This window comes from Somniosus microcephalus, chromosome 22 (assembly GCF_052327205.1).
Source record: "Somniosus microcephalus isolate GS21.2 chromosome 22, FLI_Smic_1.0, whole genome shotgun sequence".
NCBI lineage: Eukaryota > Metazoa > Chordata > Chondrichthyes > Squaliformes > Somniosidae > Somniosus > Somniosus microcephalus.
In genome coordinates, this window is record NC_141008.1 from 47,905,312 (window position 1) to 47,919,876 (window position 14,565).

Consider the following 14,565-nt stretch of genomic DNA (forward strand, 5'->3'; position numbering starts at 1 on the left):
AATAAACTGCAGGATAACATCGAATGTAGGTCTGCTCTCTCTGGAGGCTTCACAGTGGGGGGTCACGTGATGAACGGCGTGACGTCATCACGTTTTAACCGCGCTGTTAAAGCAACCACACTCTGTACAGTTAAACAGCATAAATAAAGGTACAGACTCAGTCTGTAGCTAACATGTTGTTAAAGGAATTATGTACAAACGATCTGAGTCCTTTGGTGGCTCCGCCACATGCGCACCCCCAGAATTGTCTTTAACAGCAAAAGTGAGACGCCGAGGAGGCCTGACAAGTCTGTCCGAGCGACTTTGGTAACCTGGCGGAGGAAGCTGATGGACGGTGGTCGAGCTGGCGGGCGGTTGTGGTTGAGCTGGCACGGCGAGCGTGGTCGAGTTGGCGGGCAGCTGTGATTGGTCTGGCACGGTGGCTGCGGGTGGTCGGCCACGTTTCGGCGGTTGAGCGACGACGCCTGGGCGGTCCAGGTCCAGGTGAGCTGGCTTCAATCGGTCCACCGAAATGTGATCCGGTTTTCCTCTGATGTCGACTGAAAAGGATTTGTCTCCTGATTCGATGACGCGGAAAGGGCCCATGTAAGGGGGCTTGAGCGGATCCCGGTGAGCGTCGTGGTGGATGAATACATACTCAGCATTCTTCAGCTTCGCTGGCATGTGGGAGTTCTGTAAGCCGTGATTTGATGTAGGCACCGGAGCGAAGCATCTGGCCGCTTCCTGGTGACTGACGAGTTGCTGAGAGGCGGATCATGGCTCTGTGGGAGAAGGGAGGAAATCCCCTGGTACTCGGATAGGCTGGCCATAAACGAGTTTGGCTGAGGACAATTGCAGGTCTTCTTTGGGCGCCGTACGAAGACCCAAAAGGACCCATGGAAGTCTGTCCACCCATCCTGCACCTTGAAGACTGGCCCGAAGGGCGGCTTCAAGCGACCTGTGGAATCGCTCGCAAAGGCCGTTCGCCTGTGGATGATAGGCAGTGGTGTGATGAAGTTTGGTGCCGAGCCCCTGAGCTACAGCGTTCCAAAGCTCCGAGGAAAATTGTGGCCCACGGTCGGAATAGATGTCCGCCAGTACCCCGAAATGGGCAACCCAACAGGAGATGAAAGCTCCAGCGACATCTGCCGAAGTGGTGGAAACCAAAGGAATTGCCTCTGGCCACCTAGTGGTGCGGTCCACCATGGTGAGGAGATGCGTATAACCATGAGAAGGCGGAAGTGGCCCCACAAGGTCCACATGCACGTGGTCGAAACGACGCTCCGGAACAGCGAACGTAGCCACTGGAGCTTTAACATGACGCTGGACCTTGGCCTTCTGGCAGACTACGCAGGTGTTGGCCCAGTCACGGACATCGAGGTGCATACCCTTCCAGACGAACTTCGCCGACATAAGCCGTTGTGAAGCCTTCATACCAGGGTGCGACAACCTGTGTATGGCATCAAACACCTTCCGGCGCCATGCGACTGGCACGATAGGTCGGGGAACGCCCATGGAGACGTCGCAAAGGAGCGTGGCGCCTGCGGCCTGGAAACGGACATCGGTCGCTTGGAAACTAGAGGGGACGGTTCTGTATGATTAGACCTCTGGGTCCGAGGCCTGATCAGCAGCCATGAGGGCGTAGTCGATCCCCAGGTGCACCGCGTGGACCATCGCACAGGAGAGGCAATCCGCTACCTGTTTCTAGCCCCGGCATACAAACCGCTCATCAAAAGAGGGAGAACATCAGTGAGAGCAGTGAAAGTATGGCCAGAGGGGGCAGTATCGGAGCTTCAGGATTGCTTCGATCGCACTGATTGGGGCATGTTTGCCCATAATGACATCGAGGAATACGCATCCACAGTGCTATTCTACATTAACAGCTGCGTCGAGGTCGTCACAACCCATAAAAATATCAGGACATACCCCAACCAGAAACCCTGGATGAACGGAGAGGTCTGCTCACTGTTGAAAGCACGCGGCGCAGCATTTAAATCTGGCGACGCGGCGGCTTACAGTGCAGCTAGGACCAACCTAAAAAAGGGTATCAGGACTGCCAAAAGGAAACAGACACTGCGGATAGAGGATCATTTCCACAACAACTCGGACCCCCGGCGCATGTGGCAAGGCATCCAGTCCATCACTGACTACAAGGGCAAAAACACCAGCCTCCCTTCCGGAGGAGCTTAACAACTTCTACGCTCGCTTCGACATGGACAACAGGGAGCCGGCTACCAAAGCCTTGCCACCCCCGGAAGACCAGGTGCTCACTCTGTCGACCTCCGACGTAAGGGGTGTTCTACGCGGAGTGAACACACGAAAGGCTGCTGGACCGGATAGCATCCCTGGACAGGTACTCAAGGAATGTGCTGATCAGCTGGCTGATGTCTTCACCGCCATCTTCAATCTGTCATTGGCCCAGGCAGTAGTCCCTACATGCTTCAAGACCGCTACCATTATTCCTGTGCCAAAACAAACGGCTGTGACGTGCCTGAACGACTATCAACCTGTCGCACTTACACCCATCATAATGAAGTGTTTCAAGAGACTGGTCCTGGCTCACATCAAAGCCAGTGTTCCCGCCTCTCTTGACCAACACCAGTTTGCCTATCGGGCAAACAGATCAACGGAGGATGCAATCACAACTGCTCTACACTCGGCACTGAATCACTTAGATGGTAAGGAGACCTACATCAGAATGCTGTTCATAGACTACAGCTCAGCATTCAACACTATCGTCCCCAACAAGCTGGCCACCAAACTCCAAACTCTTGGCCTGAACACTTCCCTCTGCAACTGGACCCTGGACTTCCTAACAAACAGACCCCAGTCTGTCAAATTAGGTAACCACACCTCCCCCCCCTGACCCTGAACACGGGGGCCCCACAAGGATGTGTGCTGAGCCCCCTCCTCTACTCCCTCTTCACCCACGGCTGTGTGGCTGTTCATGGTTCCAACAACATCATCAAGTTTGCGGATGATACCACGGTAGTAGGCCAGATCACCAACAATGATGAGTCAGCCTACAGGGAGGAGGTCCAGCATCTCGTGAAGTGGTGCGCTGATAACAACCTGGCCCTTAACATCAAGAAAACCAAAGAAATCATTGTGGACTTCAGGAAGTCTAAAGGCGGAAGTCACACCCCCATCCACATCAATGGGGCTGTGGTGGAAAGGGTGGACAGCTTTAAGTTCCTCGGAGTCCACATCACGGAAGACCTCTCCTGGTCCCTCAATACCTCCTCTCTGGTGAAGAAGGCCCAGCAGCGCCTATATTTCCTAAGGAGGCTGAAGGGATGTAACCTGTCACCCCTGATCCTCTCTAACTTTTACCGCTGCACAATAGAGAGCATCCTGACGAACTGTATCACAGTATGGTATGGCAGCTGTAGCTACTATGACCGGAAAGCCCTGCAGCGGGTAGTCAAAACTGCCCAACGCATTACCGGCACCCGGCTACCGACCATAGAGCACATATACCAGAAACGCTGTTTACGGAGGTCACGGTCCACCATCAAAGACCCTACCCACCCCAGCCACAGTCTGTTCGCCCTCCTGCCATCTGGGAGATGCTACAGATGCATTCGCACCCGTACGACCAGATTTAGGAACAGCTTCTTTCCCAGGGCTGTCATCCTACTGAACTCCACAAATAAACTCTAAAGCCTGCACATCTGCCAATGCACTTTATTATGGTTATGTTTATGTTAATGTATTACAAGCCAAATGTATGTTGAATGTTTAAATGTCTTAATCTAAATGTACACTCTCGGGAGCCGCAAGCCTACATTTCGTTGTACTGCACTTGTGCACTAACAATGAGAAAAAAAAAAAAAAAAGTTGATTTACCAGGTTGCCTTTACCAGACACATGTTGAATGTCCATGGTAAATTCAGAAATAAATGTCAGGTGACGTTGTTGACGAGCGGACCACGGTTCGGCGGTCTTGGCCATGGCGAACGTTAGAGCCTTGTGGTCGACAAAAGCCGTGAAGGGATGTCCTTCCAATAAGAACCGGAAATGGTGAATGGCTAGGAAAAGGGCCAGTAACTCCTGATCGAAGGGGCTATATTTTTTTTCATTTTTCCGTAGTTGACGGCTGAAAAACGCCAGCAGTTGCCATGTGCCGTTGACCCACTGCTCTTGCACTGCACCGATGGCGTAGTCTGACGCGTCTGTGGTAAGGGCGATGGTGGCACCTGGAAGTGGGTGCGCCAGCATGGCTGCGTTGGCCAAAGCGCTCTTGGTGTTGACGAACGCCTGGTCCATCTCGGCCGTCCAGCTGATTGGATCCTTACCGGACTTGCCCTTGAGGGCCCCGTACAAGGGTTGCATAAGCTGAGCTGCCTTAGGGACGAATCGGTGATAGCAGTTGACCATCCCCAGGAACTCCTGCAGGGCCTTGACGGTTGGCGGGCGTGAGAAAAAGGTAACAGCTTCCAATTTCGTCAGTAAGGGGACGGCGCCGTCTGATACTATGCGGTGTCCCAAGAAATCAATCTGCTGCAGGCCGAACTGGCACTTGGCCGGGTTGATGATTAAACCGTGCTGGCTGAGGCGTGTAAAGAGGGTACGCAAATGGGAGATGTGCTCTGCCTTGCTAGCGCTGGCGATGAGAATGTCGTCAAGGTAGACGAAGATGAAGCTTAGGTCTCGGAGCACGGAGTCCATTAAGCGCTGGAAAGCTTGTGCCACGTTCTTCAAGCCAAACGGCATCCGCAGGAACTCAAAGAGGCCGAAAGGGGTGATGACTGCGGTTTTCGGGACATCTTGCGGGTGCACGGGAACCTGGTGATACCCTTGAACGAGGTCGACTTTAGAAAAGATAGAATTTCCTGCCAAATGGGCCGAGAAATCCTGAATGTGTGGGATCGGGTACCGATCAGGAGTAGTGGCGTCGTTCAGGCGTTGGTAGTCACCGCATGGCCGCCAGCCGCCGCCCGGTTTCGGAACAATGTGGAGAGGCGAAGACCAGGGACTATTGGATCGGCGAATAATCCCAAGCCGCTCCATCGTGTCGAACTCCACTTTCGCAGCCACGAGCTTGCCGGTTTCGAGCCTTCTAGCCCGTGCATAAACCAGGGAGCCAGTAGTGGTGATATGATGTTCAACACCATGCTTCGTGGCTGAGGAGGAGAAAGTGGGCCTTGTCAGCTCCAGAAACTCTCCGAGGAGCCAAGTGAAATCATCCAGAGGAGGGAAAGCGCAGGCGATAGAGCGCGCCACGGTGGTACCGTGGTAGCACGGAATCGAGTGGAAGGTGGCCGCGTTGATCAACCGGCGGTGTCGGACATCGACGAGGAGGCCGTTGGCACACAGAAAATCCGCCCCCAGGATGGCCTGCGAGACTGTGGCCGTGACGAATTCCCAACAGAGGCTCTGACCGCCGAAACAGGCTTAGACCTGCCGCTTTCAGAAAGTTCGAATTGCCGCGCCATTAGCCGCCACGAGGGAAAAACCATGGTTCCCAACTTGCATATCGAGATTCGACACAGGTAGAATGCTACACTGCGCCCCGGTGTCACAAAGGAAACATCGACCCGATAGAGAATCGGTGATATAAAGAAGTTTCCCCGTAGATCTGACGGCCATCGCAACCGCGGAGTGCCCGTTAGACCCGGTCCTCCTTCGCCAGGAACGCTGCAGGAGCTTTGTTTTTTTTTGGGGCGAAAAACTGCAGGGGGAGCGGCAGCATCGTGCTTTCGCGCCAAAACGGGCGTGGTAGGAGCACCAGCCCGCTGCAGGAGGAGCTGGAACCGCGTCTGTGGGGGATGGGTGCCTCGTGGCCACGCAGCACTGCTGGGTTACAGTGAAAATCTTATCTGCTTCGGCAGCAAGCTCGGCGCAGTCTGTAATCTTGGATCTGGCTAGGGCAGCCTGTACCTGCTCCGGCAGTTGGCAGAGGAAAAGCTCCCGGAAGAGGAAGCATTCCGGTTCGGCACCCAAGAGCGTGAGCATTTGGCTCATGAGCTCGGACGGTTTGGAGTCCCCGAGGCCAGGCATCATGATGAGCCGGCGAGCGCGCTCTGACTTCGAGAGCCCGAAGACCTGTAGCAACCACGCCTTTATCGTATCATACTTGCTGTCAGCAGGAGGACTACCGAGGAGGCTGACAATCCGTGAGGCAGTTGCGCTGTCGAGGGCGGAGACCACGTAGTAATAACGGGTCTGATCCGCGACGATGTTCCTGATGGCGAACTGGGCTTCAGCCTGGATAAACCAGGCGTCTGGTTGTTGCTCCCAGAATTGTGGCAGTTTCAGAGTCACGGCGTTCGTGTCCATGCTGAAGATCTTCCGCGAAAACTGTTCACGAAAGTCGGACTCACCAATGTAGGAACGTGGGTTCCTAACTAAAAGACTGAGTTCTACTCAGGCGATCAAACAAAATGAACTTTAATGAAACAAACAGGCTTTAACAATAAACTGCAGGATAACAATCGAATGTAGGTCTGCTCTCTCTGGAGGCTCCACGAGGACTGCCCCTGCAGTCCTGTGGCTGACGTCATGACGTCATGACGTTTTCCCGCCAGTGGGGGGTCATGTGATGAACGGCGTGACGTCATCACGTTTTAACCGCGCTGTTAAAGCAACCACACTCTGTACAGTTAAACAGCATAAATAAAGGTACAGACTCAGACTGTAGCTAACATGTTGTTAAAGGAATTATGTACAAACGATCTGAGTCCTTTGGTGGCTCCGCCACAGCAGCTCCTTTTCAAAGATGGCCCATTAACTGGTCTCTCTGTGTATGTGCCTCTCCCCATCAGGTTGTGGGTTACTGTCTCCTTCTCTTTCTCACTCTCTGGCCCTTTATCTTTATTTCTCCATCTCTCCCTGTCACTATCTATCTATCTGTCTCTTTCTGTCCATTTCTCTCTCTCTTCATCCGTCTCTCCCTGTCACTATCTCTCTATCTATCTGTCTCTTTCTGTTCCTTTCTGTCTCTCTGCCCCTCTCTTTTTGTCTGTCTCTCTGTCTCTTTCTTTCTCGCTGTCTCTCTCATTGTCTCTCTGTCTGTCTGTCTGTCTCTCTCACTCTCTGTCTCTCTCTCTCTGTCTCTCTCATTGTCTCTGTCTGTCTTTCTCTTTGTCTCTCTGTCTCTCTCTCTCTGTCTCCCTCTCTCTGTCTCTCTCTCTCTCTCTCTCTGTCACTCTGTCTCTCTCTCTCTCTGTCCCCCCCTCTCTGTCTCTCTCTCTCTGTCTCTTTCTCTCTCTGTCCCCCTCTCTCTGTCTCACTCTCTCTCTCTGTCTCTATCTCTGTCTCTCTCACTCCCTCTCTCTTGAATTCAGTGAGTTGTAATGTAAAGCACCATCCAGCAGAGGGTGGTGACCTGCGCCTTGTTCCGACACCGGCCCTCAGTCTGCCCCACTGACCCGCTCTGCGCTGCTTTATTTAAATGGTTGTAGTTCAGTAAATTAATGGGACCCCACACCTGCACGATTAGTCCCTTCAGATAAACAAAAGTATCTTTGGGAGGGAAGAGGACGATTATCCGGGAGGAGCACAGGGAAGCTCCCTGCTCTGTGGGTGGGGTTGCCAACGCTCCAGGATTGCCCTGGAGACTCCAGGAATTGAAGGTTAATCTCCAGGACACGGCTCCGAGTGACACCCAGGAGAAAAATCATTGGGGGATAGCAGGGCCTAGGATCAGGGTCTGGGAGCAGGGTCTGGGAGCAGGGCCTGGGATCAGAGGCTGGGATAAGGGCCTGGGATCAGGAGTTGGGTTCAGGGCCTGGCATCAGGGGCTGGGATCAGGGCTGGGATCAGGGACTGGGATCAGGGGTTGGGATCAGGGGCTGGGATCACCTCGGCTGTAACGGCCCTCCATAGTTGAATAGTCACTTTAAACTACTTGAAAGAAGAACAGGTGTCCTGGGCCAATATTTATGCCTCAATCAACACCGAAAAACAGATTCTCTGGCCATTATCACATTGATGGTTGTGGGATCTTGCTGTGCTCAAATTAGCTGCTGTGTTTCCTACATTACAACAGTGACCACACTTCCAAAGTACTTCATTGGCTGTAAAGCGCTTCGGGATGTCCTGAGGTTGGGAAAGGCGCTGTAGAAATGCTCTTCCTTCCTCCCTGGTGTTGAATGCCCCCTCACTCTCTGGCGGGGTTACGGGTCGCAGGGCGAGCTCAGACACACTCGGGGGTTCGAGACCCTCTCACCAACGTTTCTCAGTTACAGTCAGAAGCTGCAGTAAGCCGAGTGACCCGCAAATGACCCCAGTGATTCCTGCCAACCACATTGAGCCCGGACTCTTATTGTGAAATGCCCAGTGAGCTCCCGGTTAATCATTGACCAGAGCTGGGTGGCTGATTCAGCTCCGACACACCGGGAAGGTGAGAAGTGGGCGTATTCCCCAATATTTCACATTCCCTCCCTCTGGAGAACTCTGACCGACCGGGAGACGGAGACGGTGACGGGCCGGGAGACGGAGGCGATGACTGACCAGGCGATGGAGCCGGTGACTGAGTGGATCCGGCATCGGTTCCCCACGGTGGAGAACGTTTGTTCGGATGCGGTGGAGCAGCTGGTGAAGGAGAATCGGGTGCTGCTGGTGGTGAGTGACTCCCGGCCGACATTCCCATTCGGGGGAGAGGGGGCTCGTTGGGCAGCAGCTGTTCGACTAGGGGTGGAATCGCTCAGACGTCGGGGTCTGAGCTTCCTGCTGACTGTGAGGGCAGCTACGCTCTCGGTGTGAGACGGGAGGAGACACGTTAAAGGACGGGCTGCCCTGGGGGTGGCGGAGAGATTGTCCTCAGTGTAATTTTACACAGGGCACATGGGGAGAGGGGAATGCACTTTAACCTCCAATGGAACATTGTGGAATTTAATTGTGAAACACTGAAGCCTTGTCGTTGCTGCTGGTGAGAACAGTGGCACTCGCTGGGTCTCTGCACGCTGGGTCACTGCACTCAATTCAATTCAATTCAATTCAAATCGCTTTATTGGCATGACAAGTTACATCTTATGTTGCCAAAGCATCGGAAAACATTCATGTTTGTTCACAAAAATACAGATCTATCCATACAGTGTATAAACAGATATATCCCTGAGTGTATAAATATACATTCATATATTTTATATATACTCTTTTCTTATATTTACTGGTTGTCCCTCTGTTTATGGCAAGCTGTAACATAGTGTGCCGCTAGTGTTACGCAATTTCTCTCTTCCCCTAGTAGGTATGGGAGTTTTTGGTCGTCATTCAAATTTCTGAATTCCGGGCATATTTTTGTGAATTTTGGGTAGAAATTCTCCCTTATGCCCTGATATTTTCTACAAGCTGTGAGGAAGTGCATCTCTGTCTCCACCACTCCCTAACTGCAGTGAGAGCATATCCTGTCCTCTCTTGGTAGCTGGGTCTGTCTGTGTCTACCTTTTTCGATCGCCAGGTTATGTTCACTAAGTCTGTACATTGTCAAAGTTTTTCTCAGTTTGCTATCCTTTACCATGGTCAGGTAATCAGCCATGTTGTATTGTCTGTTTAGGGCCAAGTAGCAATTGAGTTTGCTTTGGGTTTTTGTTGTTTCTGCCCAATATGACAGATATTTTTCCTTTTGCTTAGCGACGATTGTGTTGGGTTGAATTCTTTGTGTTACGCTGTCACTGTCCTGGGGCTGGTTATTGTTAGTAGTGTTGGTTACTTCACTGAGTCCCAGGACTAGTTGACTGAGGGTTGCTGGAACACAAGGACTTTGGTTTTTTGGGGATTTATTGTCAGGGCCAGTCGCTGGGTCACTGCACTCGCTGGATCTCTGCGCTTGCTGGGTCTCTGCGCTCGCTAGGTCTCTGCGCTCGCTGGGTCACTGCACTCGCTGGGTCTCAGCCGTCCGGTGCTCTCTGACCTACACTGACTCCCGCTCCAGCAATGCCTCGATCTTATCTTCAAATCTCTCCATGGCCCTCGCCCCTCCCTATCTCTGTAACCTCCTCCAGCCCCACAACCCACCGAGATCTCGGCGCTCCTCCAGTTCTGGCCTCTTGCACATCCCCCGATTTCCATCGCTCCACCATTGGCAGCCGTGCCTTCAGCTGCCTGAGCCCTAAGCTCTGGAATTCCCTCCCTAAACCTCTCCGCCTCTCTCCTCCTTTAAGACGCTCCTTAAAACCGACCTCTTTGACCAAGCTTTTGGTCACCTGTCCTAATATCGCCTTATGTGGCTCAGTGTCAAATTTTGATTGATAATCGCTCCTGTGAAGAGCCTTGGGACGTTTTACTGTTAAAGGCGCTATATAAATACAAGTTGTTGTTGTTGTTGTGGGGTGATCTGATCGATGGGTTTAAAAAAAGATATGAAAATGAGGGGCAGGAAGAGACCAGCTGGTCCATCAAGCCGGCCGGAGCATCGCGAGAAAACACTTCTCCCCTCACCACCGCCCCATCTGTCCCCCACCAGGTAATCTCCTGGGAGAGACAAAAAAACAGAAAAAACCCAGGGCCAATAAGTGGAAAAATACCCTGGAAAAATCATCTCTGACTCCCTCAGGCGATAGAATCCGGACCAGGAGATCACACGGACCCAGCGTTATCTGTAATCTGTTAATAAAAGGAGTTGATCGGGTCGATAGAGAGAAACTATTTCCTCTGGTGGGGGGAGTCCAGAACAAGGGGGCAGAACCTTAAAATTAGAGCCAGGCCGTTCAGGGGTGATGTCGGGAAGCACTTCTTCACACAAAGGGTGGTGGAAATCTGGAACTCTCTTCCCCCCCCCCCAAAAGGCTGTTGAGGCTGGGGCTCAATTGGAGCTTTCCAGACTGAGATCGATAGATTCTTGTTGGGTCTGGGGATCGAGGGATACGGAGCAAAGGCGGGGAAATGGGGTTGAGGTGCAGATCAGCCATGACCTGATTGAATGGCGGAACAGGCTCGAGGGGCTGAATGGCCTCATCCTGTTCCCGTGTAACAGGCTCGAGGGGCTGAATGGCCTCCTCCTGTTCCAATGTAACAGGCTCGAGGGGCTGAATGACCTCCTCTTGTTCCCATGTAACAAGCTCTAGGGGCAGAATGGCCTCCTCCTGTTCTGGTGTAACAGGCTCGAGGAGCTGAATGACCTCCTCCTGTTCCTGTGTAACAGGCTCGAGGGGCAGAATGACCTCCTCCTGTTCCTGTGTAACAGGCTCGAGGGGCTGAATGGCCTCCTCCTGTTCCAATGTAACAGGCTCGAGGGGCTGAATGGCCTCCTCTTGTTCCTGTGTAACAGGCTCGAGGGGCTGAATGGCCTCCTCCTGTTCCGATGAGCTTGGCTCTTTGACACCTGGTTAATATTCCAACGATGGTTGAGTTCCAGCACCCCCCCACCCCGGTGAATATTTCCCGCTGTGAACCGGTTTGGGACGCTGTAATCGGTTACAGAATGCGGGGTCAGTGCGAGTTGCTGCGCCACAGGCAAAGAAACATAAAGACCAATGTCTCCCTGTTGTTCCAGGACACTCGGAGTCCGGCCGAATACGAGGTCAGTCACTTGGAAGGAGCAGTTCGCATTGACCCAGAAACCACCAACATGGAGCGTGTGGTGGAGGAGCTGGGCCTGGCAGGTAGGGACAGTCTGACCCCCCGTGTTCCTGTTAATCCCTGGACCCCTCTGCTGTCTGGACAGGACGTCACTACCCAGGACCCGCCCTGGGAAATGGTTAAAGTGCAACAAACAGACCAGAAGAGCTCGTAGACAGCCCAGACTCTGAATGGGATGTCCAGTAGAATTGGGACTGAGGCGGTGGAGTCGTGAGTGACGTGAGTTGATGGCACTCGGGGCTGTCCAGCGTCTCTATAAACCCAGGGGAAGGCCGCAGTTCAATGTCTGTACGCAACATATTAAAAATGTTCCATCTGCTCGCAATTCCTGTCAACTTTTCTCCATTCTAATGCCTAGATCCACATTTAGAATAGAAACTCCGATGTCAGGGTGTAATGACACCCATCTACTAGCAACACCACTGGCACAAGGGTGTAATTGCAGCGTGACAGTTTACATAGGCTTTCTGCATGATAAATACGAGCATAGGGATTTACACTGGAAACATAAATAAGGACAGAATGTTTGACTTTAATAAAGGGACAGAATTGCGTCGGCCCAGCCCGGTCCAGGTATCTCCTTGACCTCTAACCCCACATCACTTGCCCCTCCTGCACCCTGTGCAACACCCTGGGACATCGACTGCTTGATTTGAATCTTATTGGTGTTGTGGTTTCTCATTCTAACGGTGGTTTTTGTTGCAGGTTGTTTGGAGGATAAAGCGGTCGTCTGTTATTGTACCGCCGGATATCACGGCTCGCAAATGGCGCAGAGAATCCACGACTCTTTGAGGCGGGAATCAGGACAGGCTCCGCGCGGGCCGGTGAAGGTTTATAATCTGGAGGGGGGCCTGGCGAAATGGGCCAACGAGAGGAAGCCTATCGTGGACAGCAAGGACCAGCCCACGAGCCTGGTTCATCCCTACAACGAGGTGTGGGGTCAGCTCCTGGAGCCGGCGTTCAGGGCCCCTATCTGAGCGGACACAGCGACTTGCTGCCTCCTATCCCGTCGGGTTCTGCGGCAGCTGATTTGTTGGGAGGTTCGCATCCCGGGATCAGGGATTCAAATAGTGCTGATGACTTTGAAATTCTGCGGGTGAGCAAGATCTGAGAATCCTAATAGATTGTGAACGAGCACTTCAAAATTGTGCTAGGTGGGGCTCAGTATAAAATAAACGACTCGAGAGATGAGACTGTGCAGTGTGGAATCTGTATTTTATTGTGTCCTTAAACATCCCCACTCCTCTCCTGAAGGTGCTGACTCTCAATGGGGTACGAGTTCCACAGACACTGACTTGGGTACGGGTTCCACACACGCTGACTCTCACTGGGGTATGGGTTCCACAGGCACCGACCCTCACTGGGGTACGGGTTCCACAGGCACCGACTCACTGGGGTACAGGTTCCACAGACACTGACTCTCACTGGGATACGGGTTCCACAGACACCGACTCTCACTGGGGTACGGGTTCCACAGACACCGACTCTCACTTGGGTACGGGTGCGACAGACACTGACTCTCACTGGGGTACGGGTTCCATAGACACTGGCTCTCACTGGGTTACAGGTTCCACGGACACTGACTCTCAGTGACGTACGAGTCCCACAGATACTGACTCTCACTGGGGTACGAGTCCCACAGACACTGGCTCTCACTGGGGTACGGGTTCCCCACACACTGACTCTCACTGGGCTACGGGTTCCACAGATACTGACTCTCACTGGGGTACGAGTCCCACAGATACTGACTCTCACTGGGGTACGAGTCCCACAGACACTGGCTCTCACTGGGGTACGGCTTCCCCACACACTGACTCTCACTGGGCTACGGGTTCCACAGATACTGACTCTCACTGGGGTACGAGTCCCACAGACACTGACTCTCACTGGGGTACGAGTCCCACAGACACTGACTCTCACTGGGGTACGAGTCCCCCAGACACTGACTCTCACTGGGGTACGAGTTCCACAGCTACTGACTCTCACTGGGGTACGGGTTCCCCTTCGCTGGGAGAAAGGAACCAGCTCGGAGCAATAGAGCACAACAGAACCACTTGCCCCCTCACTGTGCTGTCAGACTCCGGGACCCTGGCTAATTTACCCGACACTGGTGGACGGAGCTAACGCATTGCCCCTCCCCCTGTCCATGGCCCAGGTCCAATCCTGCGGGCTGTTCCTGTTGCAGTGGTGATGAGGAAATGCCCTCGTCAGGTAGCAGAGGCAGCAGCTTCCTCCTTTACTGCTGTGACCTTGTCTTTTCACACTCTGAGTTCCGGCCTCTCTGCACAATAGCTTCTAATTGGACAGTTGGGCCCTTGTCCAAAGGCTGTGGAAGCAGCTCTGAGCGGAAGCTGATCTTTTGCATTAATAATCTCGCTCCACCTCTTACTGTCATGGCGATACACTGCCCAGAAACAAATCAGCAACAAATAATTACCCAACTTTGCTGGGATGTGAGGTTGTGTCACCGATAGTGGTGCGATGGGAAGGGGAGATGCTCAGGGAGCCATTTCTCCAGCGCCTTTCACCACCTCAGGACGTCCCAAAGCGCTTCACAGCTAATGAAGCACGCGTGAACTAGAATACATGTTGCAATGTAAAAACAGCAATGTGATAATGACCAGATCATGTTTTAGTGATGTTGATTGAGGGATAAATATTGGCCCCAAGACACCACGGAGAACTCCCCCTGCTGTTCTTCAAATAGTGGCCGTGGGATCTTTTACATCCACCTGAGAGGGCAGACGGGGCCTCGGTTTAACGTCTCATCCAAAAGACGGCCCCATCCGGCAGTGCAGTGCTCCCTCAGTACTGCCCCTCCGACAGTGCGGCGCTCCCTCAGTACCGCCCCTCCGACAGTGCGGCGCTCCCTCAGTACCGCCCCTCCGACAGTGCGGCGCTCCCTCAGTACCGCCCCTCCGACAGTGCGGCGCTCCCTCAGTACCGCCCCTCCGACAGTGCGGCGCTCCCTCAGTACCGCCCCTCCGACAGTGCGGCGCTCCCTCAGTACCGCCCCTCCGACAGTGCGGCGCTCCCTCAGTACCGCCCCTCCGACAGTGCGGC

The 14,565-nt window shown here is 53.3% G+C and overlaps 1 protein-coding gene across 1 annotated transcript; it reads left to right on the forward strand.

Moving 5' to 3' along the window:
- Nucleotides 1-8,273: 8,273 nt before the first annotated feature.
- LOC147102267 (uncharacterized) lies at nucleotides 8,274-12,695 on the forward strand. Its single transcript, XM_085964649.1, has 3 exons — nucleotides 8,274-8,547; nucleotides 11,417-11,525; nucleotides 12,208-12,695. Exons 1-3 carry the CDS (start codon nucleotides 8,428-8,430, stop codon nucleotides 12,477-12,479), a joined length of 501 nt encoding a protein of 166 aa, XP_085820775.1. The 5' UTR covers nucleotides 8,274-8,427; the 3' UTR covers nucleotides 12,480-12,695.
- The last annotated feature ends 1,870 nt before the right edge of the window (nucleotides 12,696-14,565 follow it).

Coding starts and splice junctions, on each gene's coding strand:
- LOC147102267 (XM_085964649.1), top strand. CDS start 8,428: ATGACTGACCAGGCGATGGAGCCGGTGACTGAGTGGATCCGGCATCGG. Junction 8,548..11,416: donor AGAATCGGGTGCTGCTGGTG/GTGAGTGACTCC, acceptor CTGTTGTTCCAG/GACACTCGGAGTCCGGCCGA. Junction 11,526..12,207: donor GGAGGAGCTGGGCCTGGCAG/GTAGGGACAGTC, acceptor TTTTTGTTGCAG/GTTGTTTGGAGGATAAAGCG.